Here is a 19,596-nt window from a genome sequence, read left to right as displayed (position 1 = left end):
TTTTAAAAAAAATAAAAAGAATAAAAGAGGTTGGGAAAAGGTTGACAAAAAAAAAAAAAAAAAAAGTGAATAATTTGGAAAAGATTCCTATTTTTTGACTCAACCCTAAGGTCGTCTAGGGTTTAGTTGTTAATTATGACAGAACTCGTCGAACATAGAGTTTGTGAAGATAGAATCAGTTCTTTGCCTGACGATCTTCTCGTAAAGATTTTATTGTGCGTTCCTACGAAAGATGCAGCGGCCACCACGTTTTTGTCCAAACGATGGCGGTTTGTCTGGAGGATGTTACCTAGACTTAATTACATAGAAACCACTAGTGACGTAAAAAGCAATACTGTTTGGTGGTTTCTTGAAGAGTCATTCCGTTTTCACAAGGCACCTTTGTTAGAACGTTTGTGGATCGACCTCGGTCCACAATGTCCTATTAATGTTAATCCTGTAAAGTGGGTTGCAAAAGTACTTGATACCAGGGGCGGATCTAGAATGTAATTTAATGTGGGGCACCATATATATAAATAGTACTAAGTATAATTTAATTACCTAAATTGTATTGTGATTATAAATTATTTTTACAAAAATAACAGTGCGGAGACTTGAACTCGGGTTAGTATGAGGCACTTTTTGCTGGAAAACCATTTGAGTTACCTGTATTACATTGTTTAGTAGTAGCTTATAAAATATTTATAGAATTTAGTATCAGGCACGTGCCCCACCTGCCTCCAACGTGGGTCCGCCACTGCTTGATACTCGTGTGCGTTGGCTAACTTTCAGGCTCCTTTGGAAAGGAGAGCCGATCAGAATGCCTAAGAGCTTTTACTTTTGCAAAACGCTTGAGAGATTGACTCTCTCCGACAAGATTCTTGTGGATGTTCCTTGTCAAGTCTCTCTCCCATCACTTAGAGAACTTGATCTCTTCTGTGTTGTGTACAAAGACGAAGATTCTCATGTTAAGCTTCTATCAAGTTGTCCCGTTCTCAAGCATCTAAAGGTGACTCGAAATAGACGTGTGGAAGATAATGTGAGAACGTTTAGGGTTGAAGTGCCTTCTTTATTGAGATTAGACTACAAAGCAGGTATGATGTTTCGAGAAGACAGTGATATGTCTGATCCGTTTTTGGTTACAGACACTCCGAATTTATTGTCTCTTCACATCTTTGATACTGTGGGATACTCTCTCTCAGTTTGGTACATGCCCCATCTTGTCACAGTAGTTACTGATGAGCTGTTCCCTAGTGAAAAATTTATGAGGCCTCTCTCTTCGGTCAAGTATCTTGCGCTATCTCCGTTCGATACAATGGTTCCGTGGTGTGACGCAGTTAATAACTACTCTCGACTTGTTGAATGTATGATACATCTATCTGAGTATGACTTGTTGGAATCACTTTTGGTTTTGCTCTCTAAGTGTTCTAAGCTTAAAGTTTTTCTGGTCGACTCCGACATTCCGAGATGGAATCATGACCCAGCTTTATGGAATCAACCGAGTTCTATTCCAAGATGTTTGTCGTCGCATCTCGAGATCTTTGAGTGGGACGGATATGTTGGAAGAGAAGATGAGAAAAAAATCATAAGGTACATTCTAGAAAACTCCAAATATTTAAAAACAGCGGGAATCTCACCGAATTCAACCTTCAGTGGTGAAGAGAAACAGAAGATGGAGGAGTTAGAATCAATGCATAGGACTCCAACGTCTGTGCTTCTGTCCTCTGCTCGAATGTCATTTAGATATTAGTATATCTGTCTATTTGTTAGTAGGTGATGTTTCTAATCCTAGAATTTGGAAGTTTCTCGAACTTTGTTTAGTCGAATTTTGATATGTATTTTCTCCAATACATTGTCGTGAAAAACAGAGTACAACTCAGATACTGCATAAGCATCATAACAAACAAACTAGATTAGATACTCGTAAGGACAACAATAATCCAATTTCCTGATAAATCCAAAAGTATTTGAAAACAATCTGCAAGTGAATAAAGCATAGAGACTCAATCTCTCTTAACTCTCAAGTAGTGAGTTCCATTATTGCACTTACAATGTCTCCATCGTGACTCTTGAGTGCTTTAACCGCTTTGCTACGAGAAACTCCAGCCTGAGTCATGACCAAGTCAATGTCACGAGCCTCCACACCGGTCTCATCGATTTCCTCTTCATCTTCTTCCACCTGTGCTTCTACAGTGGCTGTCGATGCCTCTGCTCTCTGAGATGTGGCTCCAATTTCAGGCATCCTAAACTGTTGAGCAGCTTGCGTTTGAAGCTGAGAGCTCAAATCCTCGATCTTGGCCTCACCGAATATAACATAGGTTTCTGAATGCGGGCTCTTAAAGACATCAGGCTTAGAGATAAAGAAGAGAACCTGATAACATTAATGTAGTGTATCATTAGAATCACACACGCAGAAAAAAATCTAAACTTATTGAGAAAACAGAGAAAGGTTTACGTTTTTCGTTCTCTTGATGGTTACTCGACTAACACCAGTGACAGGTTTCATACCGAGCTTCAACATCGCCTTCCTACTCTTCTTTTCACTTCTACTCTGCTTTGAACTTCCACTTACACCTACAACAACAAAACTTCATTCAATTTTAAGAACAATTCACTATGCTATAAACATATTGGGATCTCTATTCTCCGAAACTTAGTCAAGTAAATCCATAAATCTTGGCCTCAATCTATCAGCAAAATGATTCATCTCCCACATCTCTATATGTTAACAGAAACATCTAAATCAACCATTTCTACATAACTATGCAGTAATTCTTGAAATGTGACACTCTTTGCATACACGAAACTACAAATGTGAGAACGAACAAGGCCAATGATTAATATGATTAATATTCAATGACATTTCTAAAGAACACTATCTGGAAAATTAAGTAATGATTGATGACGAACAAAACTCTAAAAGCCGAGCTACACTGGTGAGAAAAGAGGGAGGAATCAAAAGCACCTTGAGCATCGTCGTCTTCCTCTTCTTCGTCATCATCATCATCGTCTTCATCATCTTTAACATCTTCTACAATCGGTTCATCAGTCTGCAAAAACAAATCCTCGAGCGTGAGACTAAGAAGTAAAAACCGTGACAAATCTACGTAAAATCGTCTTAACCTGAAGCTTTTTCTCCAGCTCTTCAGCAATGGCGGTAACCGGTGGTTGCTCAGGTTGTCCATCGGCAGATTCAGTGACTACAGCAGGAGGAGGAGACATGGCTTTCGGAGAGATTTTAGGGTTCCGATTCGATTTTGCGTCAGCCAAATGGATAAGGAACGGTGAGGTGGTGAGTGACGACTGTGTGTGTGGTAACGACTCGGGTTCTGCTTTGTCGTTGTCCAATTGGGCCTTTTATTGGGCTTCTGAGGCTTAATAAGAACAATTTTGGTTATCTATATAGGCCATGAAATTCCAGTCCTAAATTTTCTCTGGGCCGCACATGATATTCACGTGCCCATTTCGAAACATTAATAATCCTCTAGAAACCCTAATAACTCTATCGAAATAAATAGTGACCTCGTACGTTAACCCCTAATCTTCTGTTTGGTTACAGGTTCGATTCAGAGACTCTACACGTTTTGTTTTTATGTTTCACTTGAAGTTCAGATTATGAATCGATGAGCTCTATTGATGGTTTTGTAGATCTTTCGTGGGACGCGAGCTAGCCTACAATGGCCACCGGTGAGCTAGCTTGCACTTACGCAGCTCTCCTCCTCCATGACCATGTCACCGTATGTACTTTCTAGGCTCAATCTTGACATCAATCCTACTGGAGCCTTAATTAACTTGTAGGTTGTTTGTTTTAATTAACATGTACTCAAACTATTTTGTTTACTTGTAAACTAGGCTGAGAAAGATGTCAACATTGGTGAAAACAGCCAATTTGAACATTGAATCATACTGGCCTAGTCTTCCGCCAGAACAAAAACATGGATGATCTCATCATGAATGCTGGTGCCGGTGGATCTGCTGCTTCTCCCATGGCCGTTTTTTCTTCTGCACTTTCATCTGGAAGTGCCACTCAAGCTGCCCCAGTAGCTGAAGAGAAAAATAAGGTATCGTATTCTTCTCTCCTTGAACCCTTTTACTAATTAATATACTATACTCATAAATTCATAATTGTAATTACTGTTGATATTCAATATAAATATCTAATTTCTTGGTTTAATTTGTTCTTGTGATGAATCATCTTTAGGAGGACGTGAAGGGAGAGAGTGACGATGATTTTGTATCCGGATTGTTGACTAATAGATTTAACCTATCTTTTGAAGGCAATTGATGTTTAGTCGACTCAATTTTTTGAGATTTATTTTATTCTTAGGAAAGCCTAGTAATTTTACTTGGAACATGTCTTTTTTTGGCAAACACTTGGGACAGGTTTTATCATGAGTTTTGAGCTATAATCAATGCAACAATGTTGGGCTATAACACTTTTTCGGTTAATTTCGCTCGCTTACCTAAACAGTAAACCCTACATATGACTAAGTTTGGATTGTATTTAGATACCGAAACGCCTGTTTCCGAGGTTTACTGACAGATTTGTCCCTGAGAAATTAATAGGCTGTTTACTTGTAGGACATCATTCTTTAATTTGAAACTATTGCACTAATCGCTATTCTCAGTTAAGTTGATATATATCTGATATGCGGAGAATTATTTTGAGGAAGAATGTTTCCTAAAACACAAGAAAACCCTAGGTGATAGGCATTCATTCGTCAAAAATGTAGAGACCATAATGAAATTGTTAAGCACGTTATATCACGGACAAACGAGTATGCCCCCCCAGCAACGCCATCTGCCACTATACTTAGCTTCTCTCTCTCTACTGGCGTCAATAAACGCCAAATTTACTAGCCTTTTCAAATGCTGCACCAACTGAGGCTTCTTTCTATGGTTGATACTCCTTCATCTGTGGACACCCTATTTATTCCTACCCAACGAGGTTCATTGGCAAATGAAAATCTAGTTAATGTTTTTGAAAGCAATATTTTTGCTTCCTTAAACTCAGGATTTGGTGATACTTGTTTTGAGATGGGTGACTCCTCTCTAAAAGCCCAAGGAGGAAGGCCAATCAAGCCTACGCAAAAATATCAAGAGAATCAATGTACTACGATTTGGCCGTGGTGGTCGCGGTTCATCGACCTAATCCATTGCTTTTCTTTCTCTAATCTAAAACCTACTTTTACTGTATGTTATTCTCTTTCATCTACTTTCATAAAACTATATGATCCCCTCATAGTCATATCCTTTTCATATTTTTTATGCATATAATAAATTGAACTCAAAATTTATTCAATTTGATTAAATAGAAATTTGATATCTTTTCAAGATAATCACACTCAATATTTTAGTAAGTCATTTTAAAAATATACAAAAAGGCGTGAAAGCAACGGTATGATTGGGTAATTAGTATAGTGTATGTATGTATATATACATTAAAAAGTACTACCTAATTATAGATAAATAATTTGTATAATAACTTTGTAATCTCGATTGGTATCAATGAATTTAGAAGGAAAAGAAGAAAAATTATAGATAAAATTATCTATATATGTAATGGTATCTAATAAGGATGCTACAAAAAGGAAATTAAAGAAAAAAAGATAAGGTTAGAAAAAGGGAGAAAGATAAAAAAAAAAAATGTGGTAGGTAGACATAATCCGAAAGGTGGCAAAATCGTGTCTGTCTAGTGGATCTGTAAGGGTTTCATTTATAAGGTCGTCTTGTGTTTGTCTATCGGTACTCAGAACTCTAAGGGTTTCATTTCTTTTTCATGTGCAATGTCCGCCATGATGAAAAAACGGAAGAGGAAAGTCTCCAAGGAAAATGTTGCCCTAACCATATCTTCTTCAGTGGGTGAATATGGAGAGAACTCGGGTACGTTGCCAACTGATCTCATGGTCGAAATACTCTCCAGGGTGCCTGCGAAATCGGCCGCGAGGTTCCGTTGCGTGTCAAATGATTGGAATTCTCTTCTCCGCAGTCCATATCTCACCAACCTGTTCCTGAAGAGGTCCTCGGCTCGGCCACATCTCCTAATCACTTTTCAAGCTGAGGGTAAGTGGTCTTTCTTCTCATCCCCCGAGTATCTGATTTCAGACCAGAACTCAAATCTTGTAGTTGTTGATAATCATATGGATGTCCCTAAAGATTACTCGTTTGGAGTTTGTGTTCCTGTTTGTGGATTGATGTGTACTAGCAATGAGTGGGTTTTAAGTAGAAAGAGGGATGCAAGGATGATGATATGTAACCCTAGCACAGGACAATTCAAATCTTTACCCAAAGTGAGATCGTGTAGGGGTAATGTTATAACCTATATCGGTTATAATCCAATCGAAAAACAATATAAGGTATTGTGCATGACGATTCGTGAGAAGCCATTTAAGTTCAAAGCTGAAGAGCATCAAGTTCTTACACTAGGAACGGGCAAACTGAAATGGAGAATGCTTGAATGTTCTGTCGATCATTACCCTTATTATCATGGCTCGATTTGCATCAACGGCGTTTTGTTTTACTTAGCTATGAAGAGTGAGTCTAAAGAATATATGACAGTTTCCTTTCATATGAAGGATGAGAATTTCATGTTTATACCGAACCAAGATCTGTTGTCAACATTAATAAATTACAAGGGACGCTTAGGAGGAATTCGTCATAAATCATTTGGCTTTATGGATGGTGGAGATGTAGGCTTTGAGTTGTGGATTCTTGATGTTGTAAATCAGGAATGGATAAGGTCTATTCACGTATTGCCACCTATGTGGAAGGATGTCGTTGGGGAGACTAGAGTTTACTTTGTTGGGATAATCGGTAGTTGTGAAGTTGTGTTTTCTCCATTCGTCAAGTCCAACCCTTTCTACATCTTTCACTTAGATATGAAGAGCAACTCTATCACAAGAGTTGAAATCAAAGGGACTGGACCTCTTGAAGGTCAAGCAGTTTACACATTTGTAAACCATATCGAGAATGTGAATCTTATTATGTAAGTTCTTTTTTTTTTTTTTTTTATAATTAAGATATGAGTGATCATGTAATTTTCCTCCTAATCTTTCATAAGTACTATGTCTGGTTATTGAGAAGCATTTTGTGGGATTAACTAAAATGTCATGTTTACGTGTCATTTTCACTAAAATCCTCGATCCATTTATTATGATATCTATAGATTTTGTCATTAATTTTACTTATTTTTATTTTTTTTAATGCTTTTATTTTTCTCAATTAATTCAGGCGAAAATACAATTAAAATATACAAAATAAAATACCTAATATTTTGTGTATCTATTAGCATAACAACATATCCCCTATATAGATATTAATTGAGAAACATTTTTAAAATATAACTTTATTCTCACGTGTGATTAACAAAAATGTCATGTTGACGTGTCGTTTTCATGTAACTTCTCGATCCATTTAAATAACTACCCAACATTTATTAGGATATTTCGGTATGGTGTGAACAAACCTTCATTTTACTCTTTTTTCGACCCTTTCTCACTTTTTCCACTTCACTTACATGTGGTCTTTCTTACATTTCTATGTTTTCTGACTTGAGCATCAAATATTTGTCGGAAAACACCAGTCATCGTGTTGCCTAACCATCTCACCGGCTCGTCCACTTCTTCTCTTCACCTAACTTGTTGAGATACGTGGCTCTTCTTCACGTCAACTCAGCCTTTAAATCTAGACAAGAACTCGTCTTCCGTTTTAGCTGCCGATCGCCACATGTGTTTCCCAGGTTCCTTACAGTTTTTTTAAGGTTTGTCCTCCTGTCTGCGGATTGCTATGTAATAAAGATAGGAATCTGATCATGATATATAACCCTAGCACTGTAGAGTACATAACCTTTTCCAACACGTTAAATGAAAGCACTAAAATAAAGAAACCCTATTTTGTGTATGATCCGATCGAAAGACAATACAAGGTGTTGTGTGTGTCAAGTCAAGCTCGAAAGCATCAAGTTTTGACGTTAGAAAATGGAGGAAAATTATTATGGAGAATTTGTTGATTGTTCCATTCCTCATACTCCTAAATGTGTTGGGATATGCATCAACGGGCATTTGTATTATAAAGCTATGGGAAATGAATATCAGTTGATGATAGTTCGCTTTGACATTAGGTCTGAGAAGTTCAAGTTTACTACTATTAATAATTATGAAGCTGTCCAGATCCAGTTCTTGCTTCGGACTCTGATAGATTACAAGGTAAAATTAGGTGCGCTTATCACCGATTTAGATGGTATGTTTTCTAGAGCGACTACATGCATTGAGTTTTGGGTTTTAGATGATGTTGAGGAACATAAATGGTGGAGACATTACATACCGCCTTTGTGGGAGAGTTTAGTTGAAAATTACTGGTTAGTGATTGTCAGGATGACTCGTAACGGTGAGATTGTGTTGACCTCACTCGAGTTATATGATCCTTTCTACACTTTTTGTTACAATATGAAGAGGAAGACTATTACAAGAATCAAAATCCAAGGGATGGAAGCTTTTAAGGGTCGGAATATTTTTACATTTACTGACCATATAGAAGATGTGAGGCTTATGGAAGCGATTATGGCTACCAAGGCCGGCTGAGAGGGTGTGCAAAGGGTGCTTTTGAATAGGGTCCTATTTTTTAGTCAGATTTCTTTAAGCAATTATAGCCCTATTTTTCAAAAATTATACAAAAGGCCCAAATCTATACATATAGTATAAGAGATAAACTTTTTTTTTAAATGGGTACATGATCCCACTTTTCTCTTAGCCGGTCCGGGCTACATAAGAATTTATAACATCTTGTTTCGTTTCTAAGTTGGGGACCTTATATATATGGCCACTATTTATCCAAAAATACGTATTAAGATAGATATATTTTCTCTTCTGATATTTCTTGTAAAGATACATATTAGCTAAAAGTTTGTACAAAAATGTTTTAACATTATACCTAAGATGTTGAAGTTGTATCCCTACTTATGCAAGGAAATGCGCACTTCATCCTAATTCTCAACTTTTGTTTGTGATGGAATACTAAAAGATGCCGACAAACAGATCATGTCAAATATATAAATTTTGTCGACTTTGTGGAAGAACCTTGTTAGGTAAACAACTCATTTGACCGTCTATAAACCATGTCAAATATCTTAACTTTAATTTGATTTCTTTAATATTATGCCCATTTCATACAAATCAGTTAAATATTTGATAATTTAGATGAGAGATCCAGGTTCGCTAAGACTTCATAGGGTTTAAACAAGAACAGGACTAACAATACAAAACTCAGAGGTATTGTGATGGTCACGGAAACATCCATAACATAACAGGTCATAATAGTATAAAGATGATCATTTGTGAGTAAAGAAGCAGAGAACAGCAGAAAATGTCAATTATCCGAAAACAGCAAAAAAAAAAACACAGAGAATGGATCTTGACTTGAGAATTTTTCGCACTCTTTCTTTTGGCCATTTTCACCGCTTAACAAAATCACACACTGCCTTCGCGAACCTGAGAAAAAGATTTTTTTAGATTGGTCTGTTTGGTGTTTTGCCTATAACTTGGTAAAATGATGCTAAAACGCAGGCAGCTTAGTTCTATACCTTGGGAGGAGATTTGGACGGAGACCTCGATCTGGACCTGGACCTGGACTTTGATCTCGACATTGCCCTGAATTGGTAAAAAGCAACATGTCACAATAATCACAGGAGAAATAAAAGAACGAATAAAAGTATCATGATGGTTGAGAGAAAGAACACAAAAGAAGGGCAGAAGACTTGCCTGGGGGGACTCTTCTTCTTGTCGGGCGATGGCGATCTAGATTTTGAAATCGATCTGGAAAGGGATCGCCTTGGTGATTTACTGCAATAAAGATTGGTAAACACACAACTCCATTTTTAGGTATTGAAAATGGGAGATATACAAAGGTTCAGTGATAACAAACGTAGTACCTCAGATCCTTCCTTGGGCTCTTGCTCCTGCTAAGGCTGCGACTGCGGCTATGGCTGCGACCACGGCCTCGGCTACGACTTCGACTTCTGCTTCTGCTTCTGCTTCTGCTTGGGCTTCTGCTTCTTGATCGGGAGCTTTCATATTTCTTAACCTGCATATGAGCAGAAAACACAGACATAAGATGAATACAAACTTGTGAGATCATGATTTTAAATTAGCCTAACCAATTGAGACTACAAAAGTCATAGATGTTTTACGAATGGGAAGATAGAGAATGAAGCATCAAACGAAGTAAAATGTTGAGAGACTTGAGAGATAACTAATATCTGTTAATTATGGTCAAAGAGGGAAAAAAGAAGAGACTGCATAGAGAAATGGTACCCGGATAAAACCTCTAGCCCAGGGGTTTCTGAACTCTGTGTCATCAAGTTTCCTTATCTGAAATCACAACTATTGAACATCAGTAATTATACAAACCATAGCATGCAATACAGTAAGAGAGACGCACAGAGTTCACTTACTGCATACTTCATGTCATCATAATTGGTGTAGTCGACAACACCATAAGTTCCTGATCATATTATTATAAATAGTCATGTTGTGGGAGAAAAACGTAAGTATAATATCCCAAACAAAACTCTGCTCAAAGCTGAAAAAGTAAATATATTGCTAAGTAAGTATGCATCAGAAACTGTAAATTAACGTACCATCACTGTCTCGAGTCACCTCAGCAAAGCACACATCACCAGCTTTCCGCATATGATCCTGAAAAAAATGGATTTTATATGAAAAACAAGACTAGGGAGTAGAAACCAAAATGTTGCAGCAAAACATTAAGTGTCATCAGACCTTCAAATCTTGCCATGAAGCAGATGATGGGAGCCCACGTACAATAACTGCAAAATAGCCATCCAAGAATCAGAAGAAGTGAAGTGAAACCAAATTTTAATAATACCAACTTCTAGCAAGAAACACAAACCTCGGAATTCAGAGTGTCGTGAGACGCCAAACCGAGCTGATCCACCACCACCACCTCCACCACCATAGCCGCTGCCACCACCACCGTAGCCACCACGACGATCACTTGAAGACTGTCCTCGACCACCATGTGCAAGCTCAACCTGCATTCATAATGATTAGAAACTATTGAAAAATAAAAAGAAACATCACAAGGTAATGTAAAACAGCCAGAAAAGTTTAGACTCTGCTGTAAGGATATGTGAAGCATAAGCCCATATTGTCTGCTGAAAAAATAGCAAGGAAGTAACTGATTACCCTCAAGCGACAGCCATCCAAATTATAGCCATCACGGCCCTTGATGGCATCTTCAGCATCCCGAGAATGCTCAAACTACAAACATTCAACAGAGCTTGGTTCAGCGAAATTTAAAGTTGGTTAGGAACATGTAATGTAAGCGAATACACTTACCTCAACAAAGCAATAACATGGAGGCCGAGGTGGAACCTTCAATTCAATATCGACAATGCGGCCATACTGCAAACAAGAGCATTAAATATGAATACAAAAGATGCTCAAGAATCTTCACTGTCTTATAGGGATAACGATTCAAGAGAGGACCCGTAACTGAATCAAACAAATAACCAAAAACTGACCTTGTAAAAGATATCTTCAATCTCATGTTCCCTAATGTCACCGGGCAAGTTACCAACATAGATTGACCGAGAAAATCGCCCACTCATTGTTTGCAAAGGTTAAAAAGGGGAAACTGCACATGAGAATAAAAAGGAAACGAAATAAATAAAGGATCAAAATTTACTGCTATAGACAAAGAACCTCCACTCAAACAGCTTTCGACATAGCCCCAGCATCAAAATGAGACGATGATAAGAAAAGAAAAAGAAAACATGGTAAGACCAAAATATATATGAAGCAAACCAAGTGAGAGCAATCCTGGGTCAGAGCAGTGCTCCACAAGCTCCAAATGCTTATTTGCTCCAATATGCTCCAAAAGCTATTTAAAATATTGAAATATATATATTTCTCCAGATCGTTCCCATGAATCTCCATTAATAATAAAAACAATATCCACATTGATCTCCCCAATCCCTCTCTATATCCCTATGAACCATTGCAATGCTCATGTTCCAAGCTCTTGCCATCTATCATAAAGAAAGCATGTGTCATGACATCATGTAACATAGACTCATGCATCTACCTTGTTCTTCTTCCTTACTCAAACCATTATTCCTTTCAAACATACAACAAAAATTCTACTTTTAACGACTATTTAAAATACAGATCGACCCACAAATCATCGTTACATAGAACCTCTTGGTAAATTATGTTTCTTTTCAATGCAAGTAAAAAAATTTCCTCAGTAAGGACAATGAATAAAAGACAGATTCTAACAAACATAAGACCTTCTGAATTTAATCAAAAATCACCTTAAACAACTCAAGAACATTCGACATAAAAAAGCTAATTGAAGTCAAGGAAACTACCCCCACGACCATAGCGAAGTATATTCACCTCAAGAGAGCCAAAAGACCAACAATTATCAGTGAAATTAACGAAATTGAAACACCAAACCATCGAATTCATAAGAACACGGAAACCAAATTCAGAGAAAACAACAGATAGATAGAGATAGAGAGAGGGAGAGCGATAGAGAGAGAGAGGTGAATGAATCCGTACCGGGGGAAACGCTACAGCGCCGGAGAAGATTTGGTCTGAAGCCAACAATACTCGGAGGAGAGCTTAGTAGATGAGAGAGAGAGGTCGGCCGTGAAAATTCAAACTAGGGTTTCTACTTTATCCATTAGTAGGGGTCGTCCTTAAAACTTTCCTGAAATACCGGAATTACCCTTTAGTTGATTCACTCAGTTCTTTTGTGTTTTTATTTTTCGGTCCCTCTTTAAGTAATCTGTTTGTCAAATAACCTCTAAGTTTTTGTTTTTGGTCAAATAGAACCATTAAGTTAATAACAATATGATTAAAATTATGTAATGCGTAATGGTTACAAAAAGTTTTTGTGAATAGAAACAATTGTTTCTCTTTAATTAGTTTCCAAAATTGAGGTGTAACCTATAACTAACCCAAAAATAAAACATTACATTTTTAACATTCTGTTGCAATTTGCAACCTGGACGAAGATTCATCTACTTCACCTGAAACATAGACACACAGCTTCAAATTGTACGTTCTTTTCCTTCCTATTTTCTTTCTCCTATGGTTTTAGTTTTCTACAGGATCACGAAACTTCTTCTTCCAAAAACTTTAATCGCCTGTTCAGCTGCATCTAGCTCAGTGAATCGTCTCTCTGCTCGGGATGGAAGACTAGACCGGCACTCGCTTGCCCCGGTACTTGTCAAAGAACTACACATCACATAAAAAAAAAGTGTAAAGTAATCGCATTAGCCAACAATTGGCAGACTATGCAACAGAATTACTATTAAAGTTAAGCCAAACTGAGAAAAGGCCTAGCAACTCAAGATCATCAGAAACAAAGAGAGAATTATCAACTGTAATTTGGAAAGGCAAAACTGGGAGTCATTATGAGTTTTGTATGTGTTGTATTCGAGATCTAAGAATTTCATGCAAAGTTTGCTATAGTTGTTTGCAATTGGACACATACCGATCTAATATATGGTTGCTGAATAATCCAACCCAGAACGGGTATCTTCTGAGCAAAGACTGCCAAGGTAGGCCAGAAGCCACTGCAAAAGCAAAACGTTTTTAGTATCAGTTTACATTTCCTCAAGCAATACCAGTAAAGAAGAAGAAAATAGGCAAAAGTACCTGAAGAGTACGAAAAAGCCATAGGTCTCCAACATCATTCCCAAGATAGGCCACCCGATGATAACAAAGAAGAAACCGACGCCAAAAGAGATGGTTCCCTGAGTGGATAACATATAAAGCCAAATGAACACACATAGATGACATTAAGTAGAAATCTGTAAAAATCCAGCAGAGACTGGCCCAAGCTATTGATAATGTAGACAAAGACAGAAACAAACCTTATAATTTTGACGCTTCATGAAGAACTGCATGGTAGACTTGAAGCCAATGGTTAGACTAACCCCCGAGATGAAAAGAATCTGAGAAAATATGAAAAGAAACAAGCTCTCATACTAGTTCTGTACGTGTATGCAATAATAGTGGTCAAAGTATAGAAACAAAGATACATGAGATACTTACATTTCCCATGGCAAGTAATCCCTTATCAAAGACGAAGACTATTCCCAAAAACGAGAAGAATACGCCAAATCCTGTCAGGCCTAACCCGATTTCTGTTTCAAATCACATAAGAAACGTTTAAGTATATCCAAGTACAGCATGAGTAACTTCGTAACCTGGTAATAAGATATACTGAAACTAAATGGGGTTCCGAACAACAACATGACATTGAATGATCTACTAACTCAAGAACGTGATAAGCAAAAGAAGAATTAAGTATAACTAAGTAACAGGTATGTCTTCCAATAGCAGAAAATATTTATAGAACTCACAATGTGAACTTACTTTTCCGGTCATTCATTTCAAAGGACATCATTGTTCCTGTAATCAGCTACTTCTACCTTTTGCTGCCATGGTAAAAACATGTCGAAGTTCAGCAATTAGACCATTGAAAGTTGAAACTACAACATTAGTGTTTACAAAATGTGCCCATGGCTTAGCCATGACTCTGATATACATACATAGCCCATAGAGATTCAATATTCTCGTATCAGTTTTGGTAACCAATCAATATTTGGAAACATAATATCGATTTGACGTCGACTAGACAGATGCTACATACAGAATCAAACGTATAATCCTAACAATACTTGTACAATCAAAAAGAGCCAGAGATAGAGAGAGAGAGAGAGAGGGAGCGCGAGAGAGAAAAGAGAGAGGTGAATGACTCCGTACCGGGGGAAACGCCGCAGCGCCGGAGAAGATTTGGTCTGAAGCCAACAATACTCGGAGGATGAGAGAGAGGTCGGCCGTGAAAATTCAAACTAGGGTTTCTACTTTATCCTTTAGTGAATTACCGGAACTACCCTTAAGTTGATTCATTCAGTTCTTTAGTGTTTTTATTTTTCGGTCCCTCTTTAAGCAATCTGTTTCTCAATATAACCTCTAAGTTTTTGTTTTTGGTCAAATAGAACCAGTCATAAGTTGAAGATTTTAATGACATTTTCCCCAATGCGTAATGGTTACAATGAGTTTTTGTGAAAAGAAACAATTGTTCTCTTGAATTAGTTTCCAAAATTGAGGTGTAACCTATATAATTAACCCAAAAAATAAAACTTTACATTTTCAACATTCCGTGGCAATTTACAACCAATTTCATAAATCTGGACGAAGATTCATCTAACTTCACCTGAAACATAACAAAAGAAAGTAATGTGAAAATTACCAATCACGAGACTATATCAACAAACTAACACACCAAAATGCTCCAAGATGAATCAACTAGATTGCATTTTACATCATCAATTTGATTAAGTAATGGAAATGACAAGAAACAGTACCTGTGGTGTGGACTAGTGATCTTTACTCATCACTAATCATCATCATCCTCTTCTTCATCGTCATCATTGTGGTCATCATCAATGGAATACAATCCCTCAGATTCTTCCTCGTATATCTGAAACTCTCCATCACTCCCATCATCAACAGCAAAGTCTCCATATAAATTAGGTTCACTCGATGGAAAACTATCAAACAAGCCTTGAAGGTACGTCCTGGAGCTGTTCTCAGTATCAAGATCTTATCATTGTATAGGAAAATTTAAACGAAACAGAGTGTCAAAAGGGTGTTAGAACCAAACACACAGCTTAATTTCTCGGTCTTAATTCCTGCAATGCAAGAAAACGCTAAACTTTGAAGGATACATCCATGGGAATCAAGAGATATCTCATTGTCTCCTGCAGCCTGCAAAAGAAGAGGAGCAGAGAAACGGTGTGAATCCTAGCGAATGAAGAAAACAACAAAACTTTCCTTTAACAGTAATATTACCATATCGAGTTCTTCTTCTTCTTCTTCATCTTCATCTTCGTCATCCAGGTTTTCATCTTCTCCATCCTCATTAACATTAGCATCAACATTTTCGTTTACGCTTTTAAACGTTTCCATATCTTCAGAGCCTGCAGATTAAACGAACTGTTCAGTAACTGCTACTTCAGAATATTCAAGGAAACATGTTCATTGACTTATGACAATAAGCATAACACATGATACGTATCAAAATTAGTTTAGCTCATTGCAGAATATTTATTACACAATTTTTTTTATCTCATATATATTTATGTACATCTCGTAGAGCAGTATAACTTATGCTGTATAAGCAGCCAATTTTTCCTGTCAATTTCACTTAGGTTTTGAGGCTCAAGTTTCTGTTAAAGATTTGATGACTCCGGAAAATACTCGACAAACGCAAAGGAATAAGGGTCTAACACACTAGAGATTAGGGAATATGCTGAACGCACATCAAAAAGCACTCACTAGACTTCCTAAACGCTAAAAGAGATATACACACAATTTTGTTGATGATCTTACCTTTAGTTGCCTCCCGGTGCTTCACTAAAGATGGTTTAAGTGTCTCTTTCTGAATTTGTACTTTTTCTGATCTCTCAAATTCTTCTTGGATGGATTTAAATACATCTTCGAAACCTGTCTCAGGAAACACAGACACAAACCTCACAGCTACACGGAGTCTCAAAGTATCAAGCATGGCTTCTGAAAACCATCCTGATTTATGCTGCAAACAAGAAACGAATCAGATCATAAGCTTGAAGAGTACTTGCCAAAGTTTATTTATTGGCGTAGATGCGACACTTTGTCTGAGCTTAAGCTTTAATTCAACAGGCAAAAGACCATGATTCATGGGTATTGATTTCATGAAAAACTAAGCTGAGAACTCACACTACAAGTAGTTTGCTTGGGAGGCTTTCTTATCTCTCGCTGGATGTACTCGTCGTCAAGTTCAAACAACTGCAGAAACGTTTGGCATTTAAAAGGAAATAACTTAAAAGCACAAATGTCGTTCCAGCTTGGCTTTGAGCTGTAGCAAAGAAAAGAAAAAACATATAAATCGGACTTTTTCCTGCATAAATCCAATGGTTCAGCTGCAAAACAAATCACGCTTAATCTATTATACAATCCTACAACAAGTACCATAGAATGCTATAGAGAGTATTCAGGCTTAAATCTCCAGGAGGCTGTGTCAGTCATACAGGAAGAGTTAACCACAGAAATAGAAAAAGACTTACTTGTTAGTTGCATTGGCATCACAATAACCTCGTAATTCAGGAGGAACCCTGAATTCCATTCTCTGATATCTGAAACACAATTATTCAATGGAGATATAAGTGAAAACTAGTCATTATGCACCCATCTGTGTGTATTACCATTTCACCTAAAAAATGTCACAAACCATACAATAAGAATATACAAATCAATGTCTTAAAAGAGAACTTACACACGAGACTCAGGATCATTCCGTGGATCATAGCCTCTTTTAATCCAGAACCTAAGAAACGGACCACTGGAGAAATAATATGCAGCTCTGAGCAGAAACCTGCAGAGAGACCAAATTGATCAATATAGTACTAAAAACACCTCAGTATAAGAACCCCGTATTAGAAAGCTATATCACCTGTTTAACATATGATGTGTACATTTAAGACCTTTATCAAGTAGTCGTTGAACAACAGAATCCCTTGTCCATATAGGCCGCTCCTCAAACAATGCAGACACTGCTACCTGCCATTGCCAGTGGTTGGAGCTGCGAGAAACAAAGTCTTCCCACTTCAGTTTCTTTGGGATCTGTATTGAAAGCTAAGGACAGACCAAGCAAATACAGCTCTTTCTACTCGCCAGATAAGAAAATGTCAAAGAATATTGGAAGAAGAACTAGCATATAAGAAAAAGGATATCTTTGACGCTGAAATCAATTGCAAACACTGGGCCAACATCAATCTGCACATAAAAGAAAATAGTCATGACATAGATCAATTAGGATATGGCAACCGAAAATAAACTATAAGGAAGCTGTCATGGCATCTTTGAAATCCAAAAATGAACAGAACGCATTCTTGACGGTTCATTAGAGTGAAACCAAGAGTTTTTACATGCTTCAAATCTTTTACTACTGCATTTGAAGGATTGAGATATAAGTTCTCTAATTTCATGCCAAACCTCTCTAATTTCCGCAAGATGAAGGTTAGATATTTAAAGTCATGAGTTCCTAACTGTCTATTCCGCAAGATGTTTTGTTTATTTAGAAAGCTCATATGCTTCAATTTCTTTATTTTTACCTCATAAAAGTTCTGAGTCGCTGCATCATCTTTCTTCTTGGGACCAGATGTCGCCGGAGGTTTCAACCTGTAATCACACAAGAAAATTGAAATCAGCACTGTAATCAACTATAAGTAAATGGCTTATGCCACCGAATAAGAAATAGAAAAAGGCAGTGTAATCTTACGCCACATTGTCCGGTATATCTTTGGGTGCAAAGAACTGTGGCAATAACATCATTACATCTTCATCAGCCAGGCCCATCAAATCACTTTTTCCTGCATATATATCCGATCTAGTTTAGGTGAGCACACCACAAGAAATCTGGAATAAATTGGAAAAAAAGAGAAAATCAATATCCGAAGTTGATCTTGTACCTGTAAGGGGATCCACATCCATCCACTTTCTCTTTTTCTGCTGCGCAATGTCCGCGTGAATAGGAATAACATGCTGATAGTCAGCCATGCCTAGACAACGAAGAAGAGGGAAAAATCTTGAAACACTTTTAGAGGCATAAGAACCAAGCAAAAGGAGAGGTAAGTTTTTACCATCAAAGTGAAACGATTCAGACAAACGAGCTACGATATCTGCACATAGAACTGGACTAGCTTCCTCTAAACATACATCCCTACTAGTGTCAAGAACAGACTGACTTTCAGGTTTCTTGATATCCTGCTTAGAAATTCTTAACAAAAAACCACTACAAGGACGTTGTTCTCCCAATGCAGGATGTGCATAAGGATCTTCAGGCCGAAACCGTAGCTCAAGCTTATTTGAAATTGATTCCCTTGCCTACCATATAAAAATAAAAGACTCAAACTGAATAAATCGTGCAACAAATTTAACAAAAGCTGGTGGATGCATATACCAAGACTGTAACAACATATAGGCTTTAAAACCACTCTATGAACTAGCATATGAAGACAATCTCAGTAAAAGGAAGAGACTTTAAAACCAAAATTGAAAGATTTTACTTGTGTAATTCCTTGGATACCTCCAAGTGTTTCAATAGCTCGAGAAATAGAAGATGGGTAACCAGGGAAGTGTACTACAAACGCCTCCTTGCTTGGCAAGGTACCTGAGATTGTTCCTTCTTCTATAATTCCCATTGATTCTTTCCAGAGATTACTCTCTTCTGTAAAACAAAGAGATAAATCCAATGCCAATGCAATTAGAGAATTATAATGTGTATATATATTCCTATAGATTTTCAGTTTTATATGTGCTTCATTGTGTCGCCTTTTGCCGACGGAGAGTTAGGAAAACGAATGGTGAATTTAACAAAGATCGGAAATTTATAATTCAGGAACTTCAGACTCACCGGAAATACGAATTTTTTTTGCCTCAAATTCTTCGGTTTCCCGACATCGGCGACGGCGAATATTTTCAAAACCCTTAATTTGAACTTTTTACTTATTTGGGCCTATTGCTTAAGCAAAAACGACAT

At 37.3% G+C, this 19,596-nt stretch overlaps 8 protein-coding genes across 21 annotated transcripts; 4 read left to right on the top strand and 4 right to left on the bottom strand.

Moving 5' to 3' along the window:
• Positions 1-135: 135 nt before the first annotated feature.
• Positions 136-1,729, top strand: AT3G49480 (F-box/FBD/LRR protein; the record flags this gene model as incomplete). 2 transcript variants are annotated; one of them, NM_001339422.1, is made up of 2 exons in its annotated part: positions 136-456; positions 701-1,729. In NM_001339422.1, the coding sequence occupies 2 exons, from the start codon at positions 136-138 to the stop codon at positions 1,727-1,729; spliced, it is 1,350 nt and encodes a 449-aa protein (NP_001327389.1). The 2 variants fall into 2 exon arrangements, with proteins under 2 accessions (NP_001327389.1, NP_190517.1); NM_114808.1 differs by lacking the exon at positions 136-456 and having other exon boundaries at positions 800-1,729.
• NACA2 (nascent polypeptide-associated complex subunit alpha-like protein 2) lies at positions 1,629-3,339 on the bottom strand (the record flags this gene model as incomplete). Of its 2 annotated transcripts, NM_001339421.1 has the most annotated exons (5): positions 3,103-3,297; positions 2,945-3,029; positions 2,435-2,553; positions 2,030-2,350; positions 1,629-1,703 (listed from the first exon to the last, which is right to left on the bottom strand). In NM_001339421.1, exons 1-5 carry the CDS (start codon positions 3,199-3,201, stop codon positions 1,629-1,631), a joined length of 699 nt encoding a protein of 232 aa, NP_001327011.1. In that variant the 5' UTR covers positions 3,202-3,297. The 2 variants fall into 2 exon arrangements, with proteins under 2 accessions (NP_001327011.1, NP_190516.1); NM_114807.5 differs by lacking the exon at positions 1,629-1,703 and having other exon boundaries at positions 1,784-2,350; positions 3,103-3,339.
• A 317-nt stretch (positions 3,340-3,656) lies between these two features.
• On the top strand, positions 3,657-3,922 carry AT3G49460 (60S acidic ribosomal-like protein; the record flags this gene model as incomplete). The annotated part of the gene is made up of 2 exons (NM_114806.2): positions 3,657-3,716; positions 3,832-3,922. The coding sequence occupies 2 exons, from the start codon at positions 3,657-3,659 to the stop codon at positions 3,877-3,879; spliced, it is 108 nt and encodes a 35-aa protein (NP_190515.2). The 3' UTR covers positions 3,880-3,922.
• Positions 3,923-5,730: 1,808 nt separating this feature from the next.
• AT3G49450 (F-box and associated interaction domains-containing protein) lies at positions 5,731-6,968 on the top strand (the record flags this gene model as incomplete). Its single annotated transcript, NM_114805.2, has 1 exon — positions 5,731-6,968. The coding sequence occupies exon 1, from the start codon at positions 5,766-5,768 to the stop codon at positions 6,966-6,968; it is 1,203 nt and encodes a 400-aa protein (NP_190514.2). The 5' UTR covers positions 5,731-5,765.
• Positions 6,969-7,955: 987 nt separating this feature from the next.
• Positions 7,956-8,558, top strand: AT3G49440 (F-box associated ubiquitination effector family protein; the record flags this gene model as incomplete). Its single annotated transcript, NM_114804.1, has 1 exon — positions 7,956-8,558. The coding sequence occupies one exon, from the start codon at positions 7,956-7,958 to the stop codon at positions 8,556-8,558; it is 603 nt and encodes a 200-aa protein (NP_190513.1).
• Positions 8,559-9,118: 560 nt separating this feature from the next.
• SR34a (SER/ARG-rich protein 34A) lies at positions 9,119-12,764 on the bottom strand. 7 transcript variants are annotated; one of them, NM_001339420.1, is made up of 14 exons: positions 12,561-12,727; positions 11,802-12,025; positions 11,519-11,631; positions 11,334-11,399; positions 11,181-11,255; positions 10,885-11,026; positions 10,755-10,801; positions 10,613-10,670; positions 10,427-10,476; positions 10,287-10,343; positions 9,905-10,056; positions 9,735-9,815; positions 9,557-9,623; positions 9,134-9,464 (listed from the first exon to the last, which is right to left on the bottom strand). In NM_001339420.1, the coding sequence occupies exons 3-14, from the start codon at positions 11,603-11,605 to the stop codon at positions 9,444-9,446; spliced, it is 903 nt and encodes a 300-aa protein (NP_001325877.1). In that variant the 5' UTR covers positions 11,606-11,631; positions 11,802-12,025; positions 12,561-12,727; the 3' UTR covers positions 9,134-9,443. The 7 variants fall into 7 exon arrangements, with proteins under 7 accessions (NP_001325874.1, NP_001325876.1, NP_190512.3 ...); NM_001203112.1 differs by having other exon boundaries at positions 9,360-9,464; positions 11,781-12,025; positions 12,561-12,734; NM_001339418.1 differs by having other exon boundaries at positions 9,119-9,464; positions 11,802-12,764.
• A 77-nt stretch (positions 12,765-12,841) lies between these two features.
• AT3G49420 (Got1/Sft2-like vescicle transport protein family) lies at positions 12,842-14,943 on the bottom strand. Of its 3 annotated transcripts, none has more exons than NM_114802.3 (7): positions 14,778-14,943; positions 14,388-14,449; positions 14,064-14,155; positions 13,883-13,963; positions 13,665-13,762; positions 13,501-13,582; positions 12,842-13,241 (listed from the first exon to the last, which is right to left on the bottom strand). In NM_114802.3, the coding sequence occupies exons 2-7, from the start codon at positions 14,416-14,418 to the stop codon at positions 13,203-13,205; spliced, it is 423 nt and encodes a 140-aa protein (NP_190511.1). In that variant the 5' UTR covers positions 14,419-14,449; positions 14,778-14,943; the 3' UTR covers positions 12,842-13,202. The 3 variants fall into 3 exon arrangements, with proteins under 3 accessions (NP_190511.1, NP_001327135.1, NP_001327134.1); NM_001339415.1 differs by having other exon boundaries at positions 14,564-14,886; NM_001339416.1 differs by lacking the exon at positions 14,778-14,943 and having other exon boundaries at positions 14,388-14,629.
• On the bottom strand, positions 14,923-19,568 carry AT3G49410 (Transcription factor IIIC, subunit 5). Of its 4 annotated transcripts, NM_114801.4 has the most exons (16): positions 19,471-19,560; positions 19,124-19,284; positions 18,698-18,941; positions 18,527-18,616; positions 18,337-18,427; positions 18,170-18,236; positions 17,789-17,831; positions 17,509-17,680; positions 17,332-17,430; positions 17,123-17,191; positions 16,776-16,914; positions 16,410-16,611; positions 15,870-15,997; positions 15,746-15,785; positions 15,383-15,620; positions 14,923-15,231 (listed from the first exon to the last, which is right to left on the bottom strand). In NM_114801.4, exons 2-15 carry the CDS (start codon positions 19,256-19,258, stop codon positions 15,415-15,417), a joined length of 1,725 nt encoding a protein of 574 aa, NP_190510.3. In that variant the 5' UTR covers positions 19,259-19,284; positions 19,471-19,560; the 3' UTR covers positions 14,923-15,231; positions 15,383-15,414. The 4 variants fall into 4 exon arrangements, with proteins under 4 accessions (NP_190510.3, NP_001325756.1, NP_001325754.1 ...); NM_001339413.1 differs by lacking the exon at positions 19,471-19,560 and having other exon boundaries at positions 19,124-19,315; NM_001339412.1 differs by having other exon boundaries at positions 15,029-15,231; positions 18,698-19,284; positions 19,471-19,568.
• Positions 19,569-19,596: the final 28 nt, after the last annotated feature.

This window comes from Arabidopsis thaliana, chromosome 3 (assembly GCF_000001735.4).
Source record: "Arabidopsis thaliana chromosome 3, partial sequence".
NCBI classification, from domain to species: domain Eukaryota; kingdom Viridiplantae; phylum Streptophyta; class Magnoliopsida; order Brassicales; family Brassicaceae; genus Arabidopsis; species Arabidopsis thaliana.
This window is presented reverse-complemented; position numbering and strand designations above follow the sequence as displayed.